Source organism: Rhea pennata, chromosome 3 (assembly GCF_028389875.1).
Source record: "Rhea pennata isolate bPtePen1 chromosome 3, bPtePen1.pri, whole genome shotgun sequence".
Taxonomy (NCBI): Eukaryota; Metazoa; Chordata; class Aves; order Rheiformes; family Rheidae; genus Rhea; species Rhea pennata.
The window spans coordinates 74,177,425-74,194,540 of NC_084665.1; the positions used below are offsets into that span (position 1 = coordinate 74,177,425).

A 17,116-nucleotide genomic window follows, 5' to 3' on the forward strand; every position below is an offset into this window, starting at 1 on the left:
GAGCTAGTCCTGGTAAGTACTCCGTTTTCTCCCACACCATGTTTTTGTGATGTACTTTGTTCCCTGTCTGCTTTGATCAAAAAGTAAGATGTGAAATTGGATCTAGCTTTTTAAGAGTTCTATTTTTAATTTTTGGAACATAGTGTGCTAGTAATACCAGGAACTGAGGTGTTTTCTAATAGGTTGGAGAGCAGAAAAAAAGCAGTTCAGCGGTGCTTTGACCCACACAAAAACAATACAAATGTGCTTGGATACCATAGTGACGAGTACTATAAATACCCAGATAGATGAGCCAGCAACTGGAAATAAAATTATAAACACTGAATTCTTTCCATTATCAAAGGCCATAATTGAAATATTCCCTACTCTTCCACCTCTGTCTCTGCAGTCACAACTGTGCACATCAGAAAAGAAAATAGACGTACAAACCCACCAGCTTCTTGTTTTCATGAGGGGAAATGAGGGTTTCATGAGGGTTTGCTCTTGGTAAGCTTATTAGGTATTTGTAACAAGTGACCCTCTACTTTGCTTTAATGTTACATGTTATAGGAAGCAGTGCTCGGAAGACTGGGTAACTTTACAAGTTGTAGCACTTCTATTAACTTTGCAATTCTTAAATCATATAATATGCTTGCTTAAACATTAAAATTTTGCTCAGTAATGTTGGAGATTTAGTGGATACTCCAGTGGTAGTTGTGTGTGTGGAACGAGGATCCCATTTATGTGCAAGATAACCCATGCTGTTTACAGCTGAGATGCCAAACAGGTTTTAATAATAATAATGGTCAAACCCCAAAACATTTAAAAACCCAGAATAAAAAAAATAAAACAATTTTTTAAATTTGTTTTAAAAACAAATAAAATCCTTTATCATTTAAGTGTTGGCTTCTGTTCTTAATTTTTCTTTTATTTTTTATTTTTTTTATCTTGAATGACTACAGAAATAGTCTCAAGTATACAAGTTGGACTTTGGTTACAGTTCTCTTCTTTCCTTAAGTGGATCAAGTCTTTTTATCTGAGACTGTTCATATCATGTGTATCATTTGGTACTGTAGGGTAATCATGTGTTAAACAAGTGTTGTGTTTCATGCCAGGGAGGATGGATTTAGTGGACCAAATGATGCCTGATGTATTAGTTGGCAAAGCTACCTTTGGTTTTTCAGGATGAGAAACACTCTGTTAAAGTAAAACTTCCATCATAATTAATGATTTATATTTTATTCTTCTTGTGATGTTGGATGTGTCATTTTTGTTTAATTATTGTACTAACTCACAGAATTTTCTAAAATGTGTGGTAGCATTAGGGCATTAAACGTGTGTCTTCTGTCTGGCGTAGGTAAGGTGGGAGAAGCAATTAAAATTTTGTGTGTGTTAACACTGAAAGTGATGGAGAAGCAACACATTACTTTTGATATTTCATAGAAGTGATTGTGAAGCTAAATATTTTGCTCTGGAAAAGCCAGAATAAGACTGTACTGCACATTCTATAGTGTTCTCCTAATTCCGTATCTGGGGTTTTTATGTATGGTTTACAGCTAAAACGAGCTCCTTCAGCCAGTTTTTTCAAAGGATACAAACAGGCTTAAATTGTCAGAATATTTCTTTAAAAAGTATACCAGAAAAGGTATAGGTAGCAAGTAACTGCTGTTATACAACTATAGTTACTCCACAGACAGACCACTGGCAGATGCAAAACTACTGGTAAGAGTAAAGATCTGCATATCTCCTATACCCTGGAAAAAATGTAGATTAATATTACTGAGATGATACTATGTATGAGGGTTTTCTTTAGCCTCTTAAAGTCTTACATGGCTGCTTTGACAGACATAACAGGAAGAAGTCCTACACTGACTCCTGTTTTTTTGCTTTTGTGTATGGGTATTTTTTTTATTGTTTCTTACAATACAGGAAGAATGCTGTGTTTAGCTCTAAATATAGCCTCTGAGTTGAGGCTGTTAATTTACAGATGTATTATTTATGTTCGTTGGAACAATCAACTAGTAAGAAAAGGAAAATTCCGTCCTTGGAGCCTGTGGGGAGAAGGTGAGGTGTTGAGGAGGTGGATTGTTAATGGGCATGACAGGACTATGAATTCCTCTCCTTTGCTTTATTCTGCAGAGAAGTTCTGTATTACATATTGGACAGCACTCTGTTATTGTCTTAGCATCATGGCTTCACAGGCTTACCTGAGTAAAGAAATACTGTATGCTAGGGTTGAGGTCTTTACAGTCACCTGTTTCATTATATGTTTGCTCATCTTTTGCAAAGAGAATGCTAGATTGATGGAATGATAGCTGTTTTTAGTTTGAGGCATTTAATGCTTTAATACCCTCAAAAACTTGAAAAGCAGCTATCACTATTTATGCAGCTTTAACCATTTGTGTAAAAATCGTTGTGCAGCATTACAACAGTCTCTAGAATCTGGTGATGGCCAAAGTCAGATGCTTTAGAAGAAAAGATGTAAGGAAACTCAGATTATTCCACATCTGTTTATTATGTTGTAATCAGTTTTGTAGGGTGGAATTTTGTATTTTTCACGTATCTCTTGCTATTACTTCATTCAAACATTTCTGATAGTAATAGGAATGTCAAATTCCCTTGGCAATAATTAAGTTTTTGGCTACTTCAAGATAACCCTGAGAATTCCTGGTCTGTCTCTTTTCAATTGATTCCTCCTTTTTGTCTCGCTTGAATTGTAAAGTTTAAAATGTATGTAATATACCAGTATAGTCAGTATTGCCCAGTATAAGAGTGGTAGGTGGAAACAGGTAAGGCTCGTTACTGAGTGATAGCAGGTAAGTTGTTTTGACACTTTGCCTCCTGTTTTTCGTGTGGGAAAAGAGAATGATGCTTAGTTTTTGAAATATAAAAAGTGACCTCATTTTCAAGATGCAGAGCTCTGCTGAGATCCAGTACGAGGTTAATCCTCTGAGCTGGATTCCAGGTGACCTGCAGGAGGAGTGGTCTGTTGACTTGTTATTGAAGACATTAAGGTTTTCAGTCTTTGAAGTAATGTAAGGAGAGAATCTTGTATAGTAAATGAATGGCAAAATTACAAAGCTAAGAATTCAGAAGGTTGGAAAAACAGAGATAGATTTATTCATGCAATATTGTTTTTACTCTTGTGAGTATCTCATGGATTTTTTTTAATGTATGTCTTCCTTTTCCAAGAGCTGGTGAGTAATTGCATCAAGACTGCTATGTCCTCAGCAGACCTATTCCAGTTGAATATAAGTTAAAATTAACATATTTTTTTCTGTTACCGTATAGGGATCAGCATCGCAAGGGGAGACTTTCCCAGTGAGTTAAACCATTCTTGAGGCAGTAGTTGAATTTTGGGGATGTTTGGTTATGGGTTTTGGCCCTTGAAAGGGTTTACCGTTTGATGCAGGAGTTCCCAAACTGTATTAAGTAAATTGCTTGTGGTACATTAACCACTTCCAAGTGGTTATGTAGCAGTGGCAGGGCTGCAGCCCACTGTGCGTGCTGTCCGCAGTGGCCTAGCATGACCTTTGCAGCAGAAGGAAGTAGGGAGGTGTTGGACCGAGCCCTCCTGGCTGTGAAGGAGTGCAAAAGCTGGGGAGGGCAGTGCTCCTCTTGTGCTCCTGCCTGACTGGGCTCTCTGCCTGCGGTTGCTGCTCACTGCGGTGGCTGCTTGCAGCACCTGCTTCTGCGTTGAAAAGGGTTTCTCTTTAAATCTGGTAAAAAGCTCATACACGTGTGCCCTTACAGAGCAAGAGCCTGCGGAACTCGTGAAGGGTCACCTATTATGAGCTTGAGCTTGGGGTCCCTCCCCCCCTTTTTTTTTTTTTTTTTTTCCTTCCCTTCTCCCCTCTTTTTGGAGAGTTTTTCAGAGGAGGATGATGAAGTAATGCCAGCAGAGTTGAGTATCTGGTGGCTGTTGAAGTGGACGGTATTTGTGGCATGAGTATCTTTCAGATTTGGAAAGTAAAGAGGACAGATACAGTGACATTCAAAGCATTGTTTTTTCCCTTTAGCCATTGTTTTTAATGAGGATCCCTAGGGGGATATTTGATTTCTACATATTTTCACTCTGAAGTGCTTGTTGTTGAGGAAAATGGAACTGGAAGCTGTAGACAACCTTCATAAGAGGGCAAGTACAAGTTAAGATTTAGACTGACCTTAAGTTAAAACTAAGGAAAATTCCCTTGTGGCAGTATAAGTTTTCACTTGATGTTTTATTTCTGCAAAAGAAATTACTTTATTACATGACTTCTGTTCTAAAGTATTGCTTCATCCTCTTATCTGAGAGGGGGAAAAATAGAACTTGTTAATCTAAAAATCGTTTTACTTAGTTATATAACTGTTGCTTAAAAATAACTTCAGATTACTGAAGAAGAAAGATTAGATGTTACAGGGTAAAGGTTTTGTCTTTTATTCAGCTTCTGCTCTTTAACATAGAGCATCTACATTTTATACATAATCTCTTTCACTCTTTTATGGTAGCTGGTTGCATATTACTCACACATACTTCTACAGCAGCATATGAACATCCTGTAACAGTACTATACCAGAGACTGAATATGTACTGCAGTAGTAACAGTGCCAAAGCTGAGTACCAAAGAGGCAGTAGGTGCAGAGCTAGGGAGAGTGAGCAGTGAGGGTGAGATATCTGTGTGTGTGCGTGTGGCAGTTACTGCTGTGAAACTTTAACTTTAAAAAGAATTATTCAGAAAACTCACAGCATTCCTTATTATGGTGTGTTTGTAGAAATCACAATTATTTGACTGTGGGCGTATGATATCCTTGAGGATGAGGAGGTGAAAGGTGTCGATTAAAAGGTTCATAGGGTTCTGAGACCACGTCGTTCTTTTAAGGCCTAAAACACACTCAGTTTTCTCATCTTATCTAAAGAGATTGTATAGCTCAGCTTAGCCGTTGTCTTCCTATGTGAATTGGGCAGATATATCTGATTAAGTAACTCTGGACGGCAGTAACTAACTTGCATCCATGGTGGTTATTTGTAACTTGCTTCCGGTGATTAATAGGGTGATGCTCAGTTGGTCTTGGGCTTACCTGCTATTTTCTTTAGAGACTCTAATGAGATAAGTGTGCAAAATCCCTTCAGTAACAGTAAAACAAAAGAGGATTGTATTTGCCTGCTTTCCCCTCATGGTCTGAATGAATCTGTGTATGTATTTCTCCAAGTGTGACAGCTACTCAACTAATTGAGTTTAATGAGGAAAACAAAACAATCTCAAAGCAGTTGACTCTGTTGTAATTGTTGTAATTCTTTCTCTCTGCTGAATAATCTTCTCCTGACTTTACATGTTTCACCCACTGCTGCTTGAACTGTGTGGTACTTGCTCTGTTAAAGCTTTCCTTGTTGCACAGGACTGATGCTTGCTTTCCTTTGGGAGCAGCAGTGTTCCACCTCTCTACAATATTCTGTAGAGAGTGTTCTTCTCCCTATTCCACTATTGAATTCTCTACACTGGATTCATGTGAGCCAGTTAATTGACCCGCGGATGGCCCAGGAGTAAGAAGTTATTAAATTTGTTAGATACCTCTCTTCTGGGGTTGTGGGCTTCCCAGCTGCATAGTATTAGCTTAATATTGCTAGGCAAATTGTCACTTGCCAGAAATCTTACTAGGCAGTGCTACTTTCTATAAAGACTTAAAATACCCATTACTTTAAGATCCCTTTGCTGAGTGTGGCTGTACTTGATGTGTATGTGATATGCTAAGGGGCTCAGGGATTTTTTTTTTCCTCCCAGCAGCATGTATGTACTTAGTGCCTGTTAAAACCTCAAGTTTGCCACAGTAAATCCCAGGAGATCTATTTGTACCATTCATATATGTGTGCATCATCTTTTTTGCTTGTTTGGGGAGAGGGGGTTTGTTTTGTTTTTCCCCATATAACATTTTCTGTTGCATGGGCTTGGTACTGTTTCTCTGTGATGAGCTGCTGCAAAGCACAAAACTTTGTTAGAATTTTTTTGTAAAAGTTAATTTGTTAAAAGACACTGAAATTTTACTGAGACAATGTTGACTTTGTTAAGCAGCTACTGTAAAGGAACAAATAAGCAAAATGTTAAATGCTTTACCTGTGTCTCCTGTATATTTCAAGGGGAGTATCAATTTTTAATGAGAAGTGGTTTGGATGACAGGTTGTCCTACCAAGTGTCCTTTAAATTCAGCTGAGATCGAGTTGAGCTTTACTGCAATGGAGCATGGGAGGAAAGTAACACTTTCTACTGTGCATGTCTTAGTGGTTTTTAAACTGAGAATGTATGATCTTTAGAAAAGCAAACGTAAGGTGTCCATAGTGCGCTTCATTTCTCTGCTGATTCGATCCATCCGTATGCAATTCTGTGGGAAGATACCTGTGTTGCCTCTCTTGTATCTAACTTTGACAGAATTAGTGGAATTTTAGTTCTTGAAATAGCCACTGGAAATGCAACAATTTATTCATAGTGCTAAAATGATTTAGTATGAATATGCTGTCCCTCTGTGTGGTCTGCTATATCCCTTAATTGTTTGTCTTTGTAACTGGAATATGTTTCTAAGTATTTGCCAGAACTGCCGTCTCCCTGTAAGCATGGTAGAAACCTGAAGTGGTATGCAGGGATGATTTTTCAAGTATTGTGACAGCACTTTTTAAATAAATCTAGTCTGGTTAGGGTCTGCTTTGTCCTCATGAGAGTTTGCCAAAAGCTGACTGCTGAAAGTATTTTAATACCCTACTACGACTGAGTATAGTGCTCTTATAGTAGAAAGTGAAGCAACTTTCACAGAGCATGTTCCCTGTCAACACTTATGTTCTGGGGGAAGATGGGTAAAGCTGACTGGAGCAAGACAACCTCCGTGGATAAGCTCAACCAAGCTTATCCACAGAGTATGAAAATATAAGGAAATAAGACTAAATAGTTATACCTTGTTGGTTGAGCAAATGAAAATTAATCATTTACTACCTTTCACCTTCACTAATGAAACTTTACAACAAATGGGGAGTGTGAGACAACTATTTGAAGGTTGGCTTATGCTCACTTCTTACACTAAGTGAAATTGTTGCTGCCTTCTTGGTTTGCCAAAGATTACAAGCTAGCCGGAAGGGTTGTGGAAATGGCAAAAAGCAGAGCCACTAGCTGTAGAGGAAGAAGCCAGTGAAGATGGCAGCAAACAACCAGCCCCTAATAAATTAGATGGGTTGTGTTAGGCAAGTTTCTGTTAAAATTTTTTCCATACATGATACTCCTTTTGTTTATGAGGATGTCAAGGAAGTTGTTCTGCATTTGGTGGAACCTGATGTTCCCTCAGTGTTTCCTTCCTAGGTTAAGTGTGTAGGCTACCCTTACATCTCTGTACAAATTTCATTTTTGCCAGCACTGTTTTCCGTTTACTGAAGATGCTTTAAATTCCATGTAGACTTTATTTTTGGAGGTTGTTGGAGGCCTGAGACTAGCCTGCCGTTTGTTTCCTTTCCTCATCCCTGAGCAGTAATACGTTATTGTTGAGAGGGTGTAGTGGCTTTACCAGTATTTCATTTCTCATACATAACTTGTTACATGCCTAAGTTTTGTTGTATGTTTGTAGTACTCCTGTTTCTGATTAAGCCTTCTATGATGTTTGCTTCTATTTATTTATTCTTTGGAAGAGATTTATTTGCAGAGATTGCGTCCATTCATTAACCTCCTGTATTTTGACCTGGTAAATTTGAAGCACCGTGAAAAAGAGTTTGTCAGAGTGGTGAAGACTTGTAGATAGTGGAAAAAGTGTTCCTGTAACTGGCCACAGCATCCTGAAAAGGCTGGTTTTGCTTCCAGAGGGTGAGTTGGTCTCTTCAATGCTTTTTGTTAGGGTTGGCCATCTGCTTGTCCGGTGTGAAATTCACCCAGTTGCCTCATTTGACTCCCGCATTAAGGCTAGTCCAGTTTGTAAGCAGATGAGTAGGGGGACTGCAAAAGCATTGTAGCTCTGACCCTAGCTGTGGCACATCCCCAGGATCTTCATTTTTGACCAGCTCTCAGGAGAGCACAGACATTTCTGTTGTTGGAAGCAGCTGTTTTGGAGACTTGGTTCCAAGGGACAGCTGCGTGCCTCTTGGCGTACTGGTAGAGTGGTGGTAGTAGAGGGATGTAGTAGTAGGGTGATTGCTCACAGCCTCTTCAGTAGGGGCATAGTGATAGGGTGATGGCTCACTCTACCAGTGAGTTGTGCATCAGCCAGTAAGATGACATGTGGGTTACTGCCAGGATCCGGGCTGCTGAGGATTACAGAACGGTTCAGAGGGTCAGACATCCTGTAATGAACGTAAGCTCTCCTGTACAGCAAAGCTCAGTCAGTTAAGACTTTTAGTTTGTATTATAAAGAGATGACTTCCCCCTTCGTTTTCAGTTCAGTTAATAAGAATAAATTTGACTTACTCTCCTGGAGTGGAGTAATTTATGTTGATGTTGGGGACAGTGCAGGAGGAGGTCAGCTGTGTTTAATACTGGCATTTTTCTTCATGGTCAGGGCTTTCTAATTATAGGCTGGATAAAATGTCAGGCTTCAAAGTCCTTCACGCAAGGAAGGTTCTCTGTTTTCAGTGGCGTTAGTGCACATGCCTCCCATAAACATATGTATCATACGTGCTTTTTTTTTCCCCCCCAGAGATCTGTTAGGCAACTGTACTAGCTGATTTGCTGTGCTGTTATTTGATAATAAAAACACTGGGAGTGAGGAGGAAGCTGTTACATCCAGAAGCACATGGCTACTTGTAGAGGGGAGTACTTAAATCACTAGTTTCACTTCTCCCTGAAAGTAGTAGTTCACAGATACTGTGAACCTTCCCTGTCTCTCTGCATTATAACTCACCATTGAGAATGGTTTTTTAGTTTGAATGATTAATCAGTGTTGTGTATCTGCCCTGAAAAACGCCTTTGGAGGTTTCCTTTTAGTTAGGATAAAAAAATCACTGGAGCCTTTTTTTTTTTTCTTAAGGAAGGTATAAATGAATAGGAAGAGTTGAGTATCCTATGCTTGAGGACTCCTTTCTTCAGAACAAAGCTTCTGCTATGTTCTCTCCTATTTAAATAAGATTTCTGTGATTAGGATTTCAGTAAGGCCAAAACTGAGCCTGTCTTAACTTCCATGCCAGATGTGCAGTAATGAAATAGTTCGAAAGTATAACCCAAGATTGTAACAAAGCTATGTGAAAAGCTCTTCGTATTTGTTTTCATCCACTAGCATTATGTGGTAAAAATCTTGCAACATGTTTTTAAAATAATTTTTCCAATTCTTCTGTTTATGTGGTTTGGGAAGTATTGGATCAACCATTAAAATGGAATGCCTATTATGTAAATATTCTAGGGAGCTTTTTGGGGGGGGATAAAGAAAAAAGATATTAAGATAGTTGAAAAGTGAGATTTCATGCACTTTGAGACATAACATTGTTGCTGTTTGAAGGGAAATTTGTAGCAGCTCCCTACCCCCACCCCTTTTTCAGTTTTCATTAACAAGAGCAGTCTTGATCACTGAAAGACTTGAGATGCACAGGCCATGTTTAAGAATGAGTGTAATCTTTTCAAAATAAAAACTAGCTCAGTGAAGTGAAGCCTGTTTGAGTAATGCTGAGACGAGAGTACTTCTAATCCTGAGCTAGTAATTTGCCTCCCCTTGATTATTTGGAAGGGGAAAAAATTGATTTTTGGATAGAATCCTCTTTGACAGGATTTGGCTAGATGAAACTTATTCCCATAGCTGGAGAAGTAATGCATTTTAAGAACTTCACAATACTTTCTGGGTTCTTCTCTTTTCAGTGAAACTTCTGAGTTTGAAGCTCTTCGCGTTGTGAAGAGATGCTTCAGAACACAGACTGGCTCTTCCCAGTTGAGCTTGCAATCCAAGCAAACTGAAGCAATATGCTTCAAGGAGAAGTGTGAATTTTCACATATGTTTCAGTGAGCATTAATGGGAAGTCTTATTATGGCTAGTTAAAGCCCAAATTGCTAAGTGTTTCACTTTGAAACAAGTTATCAGATAATTTGCAGTTGGATGTACATGGCGTATTCCAAGTTTACTTCATATGAACAGTTAAACTTCTTCACTCACTTCCAGTTCTTAGGTCTAACCTGGGACTTGATTTTGCGTAGAAGGAGGAGAAATAAAAGAAAACAGTTTAGCACGTATGAATAGTTCTATCTATGTGTACTCTAATGGAAATAAGTGAAGGAGATCATATACTAATATATTCTATATACTAGATTCTATAGAAACTCTTTCTGTAAATAGCATATAGTGTGTGTGTGTAAATATAGTGCATGTGTGTGTATATGTGTGCTAATTATTGTTGGCTTTTTAAATTCCAGTTTAAGACAGTGTACAGGTGAATAAGTCATTCATATTTCAGACTAAAATAACTCGTATTTCAGACTAAAAATATACTGCTATTTTAACTTTTTTGGTAGAGAAGTGTGTATGTATTTGTGCTTTTGCAGATGTACACAGAATTTCTTCTCTTGCCTTTCCCTTGCAGATGTGACACTTACACTCATAGAAATCTGCGTAGCCTGTAACATTGGTCCCCACAGTCTGAAGAGGTTCTTTTAAAATCCTAATATATGCTTTTACCTTTGGATATAAAAATACCTATGGATAATTATTTGGGCTCTTTGTGCTGTGGCAAATTCAGCTTCTGGGTAAGATACTGTATAGAAATTGGTTCAGGTATTACCAAGGCAGCTGCTCTTGGCTAAATGGTACATGTACAAGAGGACATGTGTTTGTACTAGGTGTTTTCTTCTGAGCAGGAGTCTTTCTCCTAGCTTCAGTTGAACCCTCCCAGAAAAGAAGACTCTAGCCCTGCACTCTCCATCTCATGATGTATCTTTGAGACTGCAGCTCCATACATCTTGAGCTGGAAGCTGGCAACTCCTGCTGCAGATAGTAGCAGCAAGATACACCTGATTTGTGGTGGCTGCCTGTGTGCAAACATCTGCTGATCTAGGAGACGTGACAGGAAGGGCAGAGCTGGGGGATGCTGCTACTGCTGGCACAGGCAGATTGCATGTAGTGGGCATATTCTGATTTTGAGAGCTGTTGTTGCATAATCCTGCCTCTGCTGCTGTCATGGCTGTGTGCATGCAGATGTGTTTGATCAGAAGACAGGCTTTTTCCAGTCAAAATGGGTTGTGTAGCCTTCTTTGTCTTCCTCTTTAACATGTCCCATGTCTTGAGCAGTGCCAAGCAGAAAAGGCAGCCAAGAAAAAGGTTTCTCTCTGCAGGGCTGAATTTTTAAGGAAGAAGTGCAGAGAGGAGGAAAGATCCCTTTCCTTTTATATGAAAGGGATGGTGCTTCACATTCATCGGCAGTTATGATTCGTTAGGTAACAACCTGGCGGTATTCTTTACTGCATTTCGCTTTCCCAGTGTGATTAAGCTATGTGCACGTTCTGACTATCATCACCATTATATGAATAACTTTTAAGCTGTTGGTCCGTTTCAGCCAGATATGACATAGATAGAAGTCTTAAAAATAGCTCTGTTCTCCCAACTACTGTGAAAGTGGGCAGCAGAGGCAAGATGCAATGTGATATGAGCTTACACTTCAAGATGGGAGAGTCCCTGGTGGGGCATTGACCCATGAGGTGGCAGAAAGGTTTCAGGAAGAATTTTGATCATCTTAGGGTCCCTGAATGATCAGCCAGAAGACAAGTGTGTAGTAAACAGGTATCAGTCAATGTTTAGGGAACTGTTTATTTTCATATGGGATATAATGCTTTTTCTGTGATATGAGGAATGTGGCTGTAGAGCTGTGTTATTTTGTGTTGTGCTGCAAGTGCAGGGAATGGTAGGTCTGGTCCCAACTAGGGAGTAGGAGCATGCTAACTGGGGGTAGGGATGTCTTTATTTTGATGTGTAACAGAAGAAGCACTGCCCTTTCTAAAAGCTGCTGCACCATTGGAAACTCTTTTCTTGCTCCCATTTGTGGCATAATGTATTGGATCAAACATTTTCTTGAAAGGGATGCCTGACTAAAACTGTGTGCCAGCCTTCACCAGGTCCCATCAATGTACTGTAGCCATCGAACTTGGTATGCAAGTTGTAGTTCTAGAGCAACTGGTTGTCTTTTAATTGTCCTGCTATGAACTCTTAATACTGTCTGAGAAATCCAAAGAAATGTTACCTATGTGTTAGGATAAATACAGTAAGAGTGTACCTTTCTTACTCTCACACTTCTGTTGCATCATCTGTCTGCTTTTTAAAGCTAAAGAGCACTATGAACAGCTTGGGTAAGGTGCAGCCATGTGACTTGGCAGGAGCTGATGCTCTAATGAGGGGATTAGGTGCCTATTTCTGGTTGCCCACAGCCTGTGATGCTAAGCAGCTGTTGCTGGGCACATGAGAACTGCCAGTCAGTCCTCAAACCTCTCCTTCACCTATGTCACCTTTTTCTTTCTTCTTTATTCATTCCCTGCATATCACCTCCCCAATTTCTCTGTTCTTGGTATTTCAGCTTGGAACAGATTTCATAAATTGGACTATGTGTAATATCTGTGTAGTGTTTTATCTGGGTCAGTTAAATATGTACATATATAGAATTTTAGAGTCCTATTTTTTTTGAGTATCGCTTAGGGAAGTGTGGTTTGAAAACAGTGAGCTACAAAATGGATGAATAGTGCTGTCCCAGTGTCCATTTTTAAACTGGCTTGTCTGCTGCACTTCCCCTGTTCAAAGTGCATATAGTGAACTCTCTTTTCTTTAAAGAATGAGGAGGGGGTGACGGAAGAGGAGCTAGTACTGGGGTTCCCAAATTGTGGTGCCTGTAACATTTGCCATACAGAAGCAATCTCCAAAGTGTGTGTGTGTGGGGGGGGGGGGTGAAATCCAGCCTGCTATCTTGAAGTTAGGGAATGACAACTGCCTTCTGTGTGCAGCTTTCTATAGTGTCTGGAGCTGTTGCTGTGTAGTACACTTCTCTTTTTGTAAATATGGTGCCTGAGCAAACTGAATTTGACAAATTCTCATTTTAATAGGTTTTTGTCCTCATAATTTTGAGTGTTACCATTTTTCATTATGAAACCTGTTCTGTTTCTATTTCTGCATTTTGTCTTGAGCTTGATGTTTTGTCATCTACTCAGGGCTGCTTGTGTAAGTTCTGTATTGTACTTACATGATAAATCTTTCTTTCCAGATCATTCAACTTCAAGTGGTACATCCTCGTTTAAGCCCAGCCGATCACTGGTTTCTATTCCTACTGCCCATGTGATGCCGTCTAATGCCAGCTCTTCGCTTTCCAAACACAGGGAAGCTTTCAAATCTGAAGGCTCAAAATGGAGTACAAGCTTTGTACGGTCGGGAGGAGGCAGAAATCAGAGCATCCTGGACAGTTCTCTTGACATGAAAGATGCAAGACCTGTAAGGAAATGGTCCTCCTTGTCTAAACTCAGCTCACCAAATACCTGCAGCCAGGATGAAAGTAGTCATTCAGCGGACTCCAGGGCTAGTACAGACAAAGCTATGTCACCACAATTAAGGACAAATGGGCCAAGTTGTTTGCATGATAGCATGGAGTTGCTAAAAATTGAGGACAAAGAAATGGGGAAAAAACGATCTTCTCTGCTAGACTGCAAATACAAATTTGAATCATGCAGCAAAGATGACTTTGTTTCAGATTCCTCAAGTAGGAGACATGCCTTAGACTTGACCTACAGTGCCTTACCCGAAAGCAAATCTACAGCAACCAGCTGTGAAGCTTTTGGACCAAGATATGCAACTCTGGGACAGCAGGCTGTGAGTGGAGTTCCCATACAGCCAGCAGTGAGGACTCAGATGTGGCTTAAAGAACAGTTACGTGCAAATCCCATGGACTGCAGGAGCGCTGAGGAGTCATATGGTGTAGCTGCGTGGCATGTGCAGCAGCTTGATGACTTCAGACCGGGAGGTGAACAGCCTGCGCAGGTAAGGCTAAAGCTTGTTTTTTGCTGCCATCGTGTGGCATGATGCGTTATACCTGAGAAAAAGCATCAGGCAAGTTGTTAATACATATGTGGGAAGGGGAGCAGATCCTCTAAATCAAGGGCTGGTGTTTTTAAACTTTGATTTGGGATCCTGCCATTTGTTTCTCACTGTTATTTGAGTGCCAGCAAATATGAAACCCATTATGATACACAGATTTTCCTGAAAGGTGATTAAAGTTAGGCTAGGATGTTCTCTAAGCTGTATGTAGTAAAATCTAGCTGTATGAGTAAAATATATCCTCAGGCTGGAAAAAACACATATTAGCCATGGCTGATGGCTAAGATGTGTTCCTTCTTTCATTTTGTGTGGAAGGAAAGACTGACAAATTTAGAGGTTCTCAAAATCGAATTTTGCTCTTGATGTTGATGGGATTTTTTTTTTAATCAACATTATTTTAACTTAAATGAAGCCAGTTAATTTGACCAAACTAATATTAATCCTTAAGGATCTCTCTGAAAACCTGCCATGGTTTCAGTTAGCCACCTGTTAAATTATCCCTGTGACTACAGAAGCTGGATTCTTTTCCTGAGCTTGCTGGAGATTTGCGAAGTGCCTGGGGCTGAGCTGGGGCAGCCTACAGGCCCTGCGCCTCTGCAGTCCCATCTGAGCTGAAGTGTCAGGCGCTGGCTAACTCTGCGGTCAGTGGTGCTGCTGGGGGGGCTCCTGGCAGCTTGACGGCCGCTGGCATCGCGCAGGAAGAGCCATCGCCCACTGTGGGCATCCTGGTCCGCTCAGTCATTCGGCTCTTCCCGAATAGCTGGAGATGTGCAGCTGGACCTAAGAGCATTGCTAGATCTGTATTTAGGGTCCTAACTTAGAGAAAATGATCCTATCCTGTCAGGGTAAGCTCTCAATAATGAGGGAAGTGCTTGAAGCTGTTATAATACGTGTTTTCTGTAGGTTTTTCCTTCGCTCCCCCTGGCTTCCTGAGCTGTGGTGAGGTGGGACCATAGCAGTAATTCAGGGCACGAGGGGAAGTTCCTGGCTGCTCAACAAGCCCTCCGCGGTCTGGCGTAGAGTCGTAGCGCTGGGCCTTGGCGCGCCGCCTGGTAGGCTTCCTCGAGTGAGGAGACGCGGCCGTGAAACGGGACGCAGAGAAAGGGCGAGCTTGTGTGCGCCGCAGCTATGGGGTGCCGGGCTCTGCCGGGCTCCCGGCCGGCCCTGCCCGCCTGCCCCCGCCGCTGAGAGGCTGCCGGGAGAGAGGGCAGCAGAGGCGCAGCTGGCAGAGCGATGAGCTTAAAGACAGGAGACTGTTACTTCCTGTCTTAATGCTCTGCAGCTGTTACTTTTAGAGCCTCATGGTAACTGCGCTACGTGTGTGTTTGTGTGTGAATATTGTACGTGCTTCTGATAATTGCTATGCTGTTATTTCTGAAAAACTCAGAAAATTACAGTTCTAAGTGGAATAGCTACCTAAGAATATAGCCTAGCAGAGCATGAGAAAGTTTTGGAAAAAGTTAAGGATTAAAAAAAAAAAAAAAAAAACTCTTTAGGATTTTAGATTTTTCCTTCATGTCAGCAGAGATTATTTTTGTTCTTTTTGCTTTTAACAAGTGAGTATGTGCGCTGATAGATATGCAGTGGTTTTTAGAAGAATGAAGAAATTAGCGTTTATGATGATTCTGCTTTAAACCCACCATTGCCACAAACAGAAAACCAAACTAAAGTGCTTTTAACTAAGGTTCTAGAGCTGCATCCTCAGTCCTTGAGGCAGACGGGTAGAGGGAGGGACCGTAAAAGGCAGCTCTCGCTAGAGAGGTCAGGCTGCAACGATTTCCTGTGGTGATTTTTGAGGACTGGCAGTTCAGCAGCAGATAGTATTTGTAGACCATATTATGTCCTCGTAGACCACGATGGACCATTTATCCTTCATTCATAGCCAACAGCTGAAAAACTATGGATTAGAGTTTACTTTTAGAAAACCAGTCAAGATTTCAATTGAAGTTGACTGTGAAATAAAATGTGTTATAGCCCTTAGAAGCTGTTCCAAAGGTTAAATACTCTCAGAAAATCTCTGCTTCCTTTGTAGTCTGAATTTAGCCAAATTCAGCTTCTGCTGCTTGTTTTTGTTGTGTTTTGTGTTTTTAAAAAACGCTTGACTTGGAAATTGAAAACTGTTCAATTTAGCATTCAAATTCTAAACAACAGTATTTAAAGTAGAGCATTTACTGTGCATCATAAGGAAAGTCCACAGTGGTTGGTGGCTAGAAGGTTTGCAGCTATGCTGAAGTCCTCTTCTAGGACACGCACCGTTTTGAAACGGCAGGAACAGATGCTGTGGAGGTACCACAGGATGCTTGTGTGAAGAAGCTGTGTGATTTGTGCCTGGATGTGGTGTTAACATGCTTCTGAAATAAATCTCCAAGGAGAATCTAGCCTAAGATTATTGTTATAACATCATGGAATTGTAAATGAGATTTCTCTTTCCTAGTTAACGTGTACTGCTTAATGTATGCCTTTTGTAGGTAAGCATTTTCCTATGCATTTCCAAGAGACAGATCTTAACAGCTCTTTAGAGAAAATAACTTCATGCAGAATTTATGTTTCACTATACATTTAATTATTTTCCACGTATAGCTGATTTAAAAGTTTTTCAGCAAGCATCTTTATAGGTTTGGTTTTGTTTTTTTAGCCCTGAAATAAAGTATATGGTTGGACCTATGTTAAGGGAAAAAGAATAGCTATGACAGGAGTTCTTACTGATTGAACTGGGAACCACATAAATTTGGATAAGAAATCTGTATGTGTTCCTGTAAATGCATGTTTCTTAAACCTTGATGCTCTTACCTTAATGTAATATGGTAGATGGTGCATGCCGTTTCAGAAATAATGTTGAAAATGGAAGTGTGCCTTTAAAATTGTGGGAGTTAATACAATAAGAAACAAGATTTCAGAAGGCTGCATATTTATTTGTTAGCTCTGTACAGTGGTGTAGGCATTGGAGGATGAATCTCTGGATTTTTCTTCCAGTGTATGGGGTTTGATTTCTTCTGAATGTGTGTCAAAATATAGTAGCAAGAATAGATGGCAGTTGCTTAAGTGCATTGCCCTTTAAGTCTTACTGATTTTTCTCTTTATTTAGAATAACACTACCTTGTTTGCAGTATGTGTAGGAAAGCTACCAGAAATTTAATTTTAATCCAGTGAGAAA

The 17,116-nt window shown here is 40.1% G+C and overlaps 1 protein-coding gene across 1 annotated transcript in view; it reads left to right on the forward strand.

Annotated features, from left to right (window-relative positions):
• Positions 1-17,116, forward strand: part of CEP85L (centrosomal protein 85 like) — a 118,010-nt gene that overhangs the window by 33,182 nt on the left and 67,712 nt on the right. Inside the window, exon 3 of the mRNA XM_062572620.1 lies at positions 13,139-13,905. Within this exon, the coding sequence (XP_062428604.1) occupies positions 13,139-13,905 (767 nt within the window). The remainder of the gene's footprint in view (positions 1-13,138; positions 13,906-17,116) is intronic.